This window comes from Egretta garzetta, unplaced genomic scaffold (genome assembly GCF_000687185.1).
Source record: "Egretta garzetta isolate BGI_Z169 unplaced genomic scaffold, ASM68718v1 scaffold117, whole genome shotgun sequence".
Classification (NCBI taxonomy): domain Eukaryota; kingdom Metazoa; phylum Chordata; class Aves; order Pelecaniformes; family Ardeidae; genus Egretta; species Egretta garzetta.
The window spans coordinates 4133988-4137816 of record NW_009260479.1 but is presented as its reverse complement, the minus strand read 5'-3'; the positions used below and the strand labels follow the sequence as shown (position 1 = coordinate 4137816).

Here is a 3829-nt window from a genome sequence, read left to right as displayed (position 1 = left end):
GGATTTAGGGTGTTTTGTTATTTTCCTTCCTGCTTTTTATTGCATTGTTGAAATCTGTTGTAATAAAATCAATTTTAACCTTCCTTTGTAGAAGAGTATACAGTCAACCATTCTGCATAGGAAGAAAATAGATGCTATCAGAAGAGAAACTGCTTGTAAATGTTCGAAAACTTTGTCTTAAAACTTTGTCTCTTAAATACTACCTATTTATGGAAGTAGGTTATTCTTTCTCTGTATGGATGGCTAGTGCAGTAGTTTGTTTTTATATACCCTATATTGCAGTAACCTTGTCCTGCAGAGTACTGCTTCAAATTGGGCTGGTTGTCTCTTGGAGCCCATTTGCCTCACACCAGTGCTGCATCTGTCAGTAACCTTTCATCTTCAAAGTATAAGGTTGGAAAGCAGTGCTGCTCTTTTAGGCTACCTGGGAAATGCTTCTTCCCAGGCAATCAAGGTGCATGTCAAGGTAATTGAACTTCACATATAGCTACACCCTCTGCTCCCATTGCATTTAAAATTTGCAATTTACAATTACTTATAGTTGATCTTTGACGCACCCCATATTTTTAGTTATAGATTCAGTCATCAAAAAGTTTTTGTATACCCTGGACTTACAAGTGTAACCTTTTTTCTCATAATTTTAAAACAGCAAATGCGGCAAAAAAGTAAGCAGCAAGCCAAAATAGAAGCCACGCAGAAGCTTGAACAAGTGAAAAATGAGCAGCAGCAACAGCAGCAGCAACAGCAGCAGCAGCAGTTTGGTTCACAACAGCTTCTGAACCAATCTGGCTCAGACACACCTAGCAGTGGGATCCAGAGCCCCTTAACGCCACAGACTGGCAATGGAAGTATGTCTCCTGCACAACAGACATTCCATAAGGATCTATTTACAAAGCAGCAGCTACCTGCTACGCCCACGTCAGCGTCATCAGATGATGTGTTCCTAAAACCACAAGCCCCACCCCCTACACCGACCCGAATCCCAGTACATGATTCACTGTCTCAGTCTCAAACTCCTCAGACATCATCACAACAGATGTTTTCTCCAGGTTCCACAAACACAAGACCTCCTTCTCCAATGGATCCATATGCTAAAATGGTGGGAACACCTAGACCAGCACCCCTTAACCAAAACTTTGTTAGGAGAAGTTCCATTGCACCGTTAGATACCTGTCCAGCACAGTCATCCATATCTAGGCCCATTCAGGTAAATGAACCATCAGGAAGCAGGCCTTCACCAGTCAGGGATTCATGTTCTTCATCTCCAAGTAGCAGTGATCCCTATGCAAAGCCACCAGACACACCCAGGCCTGTGATGGCATCAGAGCAGTTCTCCAAACCATTGGGGGTCCCAAGATCGCCCATAGTTATGGAACAGTCGGGGAAGGTTCCATTAACAGCTGGAAGCAGTGATCCATTCACTAAGCCAGCTCCTAGAACTGATACGTTTCAGAGACAGAGAGTAACTTCTGCTGATGCATATGCACGGCCACCATTGACTCCTACTCCTACTCCTGTTGATGGTAGCCCTGGACCTTTTAAAACTCCTATGCGCCCACCTCAGTCCCCACAAGATCCTTATGCATCAATGCCAACTACGCCAAGGCGCGTTGCTGTTGATCCATATGAAAGGCCTGCTTTGACACCAAGGCCAGTGGATAACTTTTCTCATAATCAGCCTAATGATCCATACAGCCAGCCCCCCCTTACTCCCCATCCTGCAATAAAGGAGACGTTTGCCCATCCACCTCGGATAGTGCGACAACAGAGTGATTCTTTCCCTCAGTCTGGACCCATTTCAAGGCCAGCTTCTCAGGACCCTTACTCCCAGCCTCCAGGTACTCCTCGGCCAGTTGCTGATCCTTATGCCCAACCTCCAGGAACTCCTCGTCCCACCACAGTTGATCCATATTTGCAGCAACCACCAACACCAAGACCTGCTCAGCCACCGGATTTATTTGCTCAGTCCCCAGCAAATCAGAGACTTCCTGATCCGTATGCCCAACCTCCTGGAACACCGAGGCCAGTTCTTAATGATCCTTATTCTCAGCAACCAGCAACTCCAAGGCCAGGGATTCCAGAGAGTTTTAACAGACCTGCGATGACAAGACCGGGACTAATACCAAATAGAGATCCTTTCCTGCAGACACCACAGAACAGGTTGCAGGGCACTTTTGTCAGGCCATCAGATCCATGTTCTCAAACTCCCAGACCTGCAGGACCTGCAATAACAGATTCATTTAGCCATGGTCCAGCTGCTCCAGCACGCGACCCATATGATCAACCACCGATGACTCCAAGACCTCAGCCAGAATCTTTTGGAACTGGTCAACTGGCCCATGATGCTCCTGAACAGCCACGGCCTGGATCTGAGGGGAACTTCAGTGCATCTGGAAGTTCTCCGATGAGTTCTCAAGGACAACAGTTTTCCAAAGTTTCACAAGTTCCTGGCTCGGCACCCACTACAGGCGTAACAGATACACAGAATACCATGAACATGTCTCAAGCAGATACTGAGAAGTTAAGACAGGTGAGAATAATGTTTAATACTGATGGTATTAGAATTTCATAAGTAGAAGAATTTCCCCCATTCTTGTTAATATTTGAAGTTTCTTGCCATTAAACATAGCTATGTAACATAGAATTATCTTCATTCACTTAGTATGTTAATTTGGTCCTCCTGGATAGAACCATGATATATAGAACATAGAAACATCCGTCATTTTTAAGGAGTTTTGACAAGATCCAAAAAGGAACCAAAAGCCATCTTTAAAACCACTGAAGATGTAGATGATTGGTCTGTAATAGCTCATTTATCTGCAGTGTAAGGAAAAAACCCACCTTGAAAGGACAATTAATTCTGTCCTATAATAGGTGAGATGTAGAACTGATTGTCAATGACTTGTTCACTGATGGAAAAAGGGAGTATAGCAAAGATCTCAGTCTAGTCTGACACCTGACTTCTCAGCTGGCTGGCATGTTGAGGTGAATCCTGCCATGGGTCACTGCTCTTCTTGAGGCACATTCACTCCAGATGTTTGTCAGTGAGTGTTTGGCAAACAGAACTTTGCTGAGACATAGAATTAAAATCAGCTTGTGGAAAGCTGCTCAGTCTTTCGTTTGGAAGGAGCAATGGGAAGTGGATTTAGCAGAAGAGTTGATAGTGTTCATCGTACAGAGTCAGAGTAAATGCTGCAGCTTTGGCATAAATATCTTCACATAATTAATGAAATATCTTTACTTAATTACTTAACTCTTGCTGAATATCTTCAATGGACCTCTCTTCACCTTTCTCCATCAGAAGTTTTCCATGTAGTAAAAGGGCCTGGATTATTGGAATAGAAAAAGGAAAAGAGAGTTGCTTATATGTTAATTGGTAAAATGGGTTCACACTATACACTTTTACAAGAGGTCTGGAGATTAAGTTGCGTTGCCAGCATCTTGCATCATTTGATCCCTCTTCTAATTTCTGAGGTGATTACAGTAGTTTATAATATTTCTCTGTAGCGATTAAAGAATTTTTTTCTTCCAAAAGGCTTAACCTAGCAGAGTGTAACACTTCAAAATATGTCAATTGCAGTGTCAAGCACAGTGATTTTTTTTCTTTTTTTAAACAGCGCCAGAAATTACGTGAAATTATTCTACAGCAACAACAGCAGAAGAAGAATGCGGTTCGTCAGGAAAAAGCCTTGCAGGATGCAGCAGCTCCTAGCCATGCAGCTCCTCTTCAGCACTGGCAGCAAGACAACTTAAATCAAATTTTTAACCGCCCTCCTCCTCCATATCCTGGGAATATTAGGTCCTCTGTTGTCCCGCCAGGCGGGCCAAG

The 3829-nt window shown here is 43.5% G+C and overlaps 1 protein-coding gene across 1 annotated transcript in view; it reads left to right on the top strand.

The window, feature by feature from the left end:
• KMT2C (lysine methyltransferase 2C) overlaps positions 1 to 3829 on the top strand; it is a gene marked incomplete at its 5' end in the record, with an annotated part of 219835 nt that overhangs the window by 186472 nt on the left and 29534 nt on the right. Inside the window, 4 exon segments of the mRNA XM_035899644.1 lie at positions 428 to 454; positions 583 to 2530; positions 3618 to 3826; positions 3828 to 3829. The exon segment at positions 3828 to 3829 is cut by the window's right edge and continues 67 nt beyond it. Coding sequence (XP_035755537.1) covers positions 428 to 454; positions 583 to 2530; positions 3618 to 3826; positions 3828 to 3829 — 2186 coding nt within the window.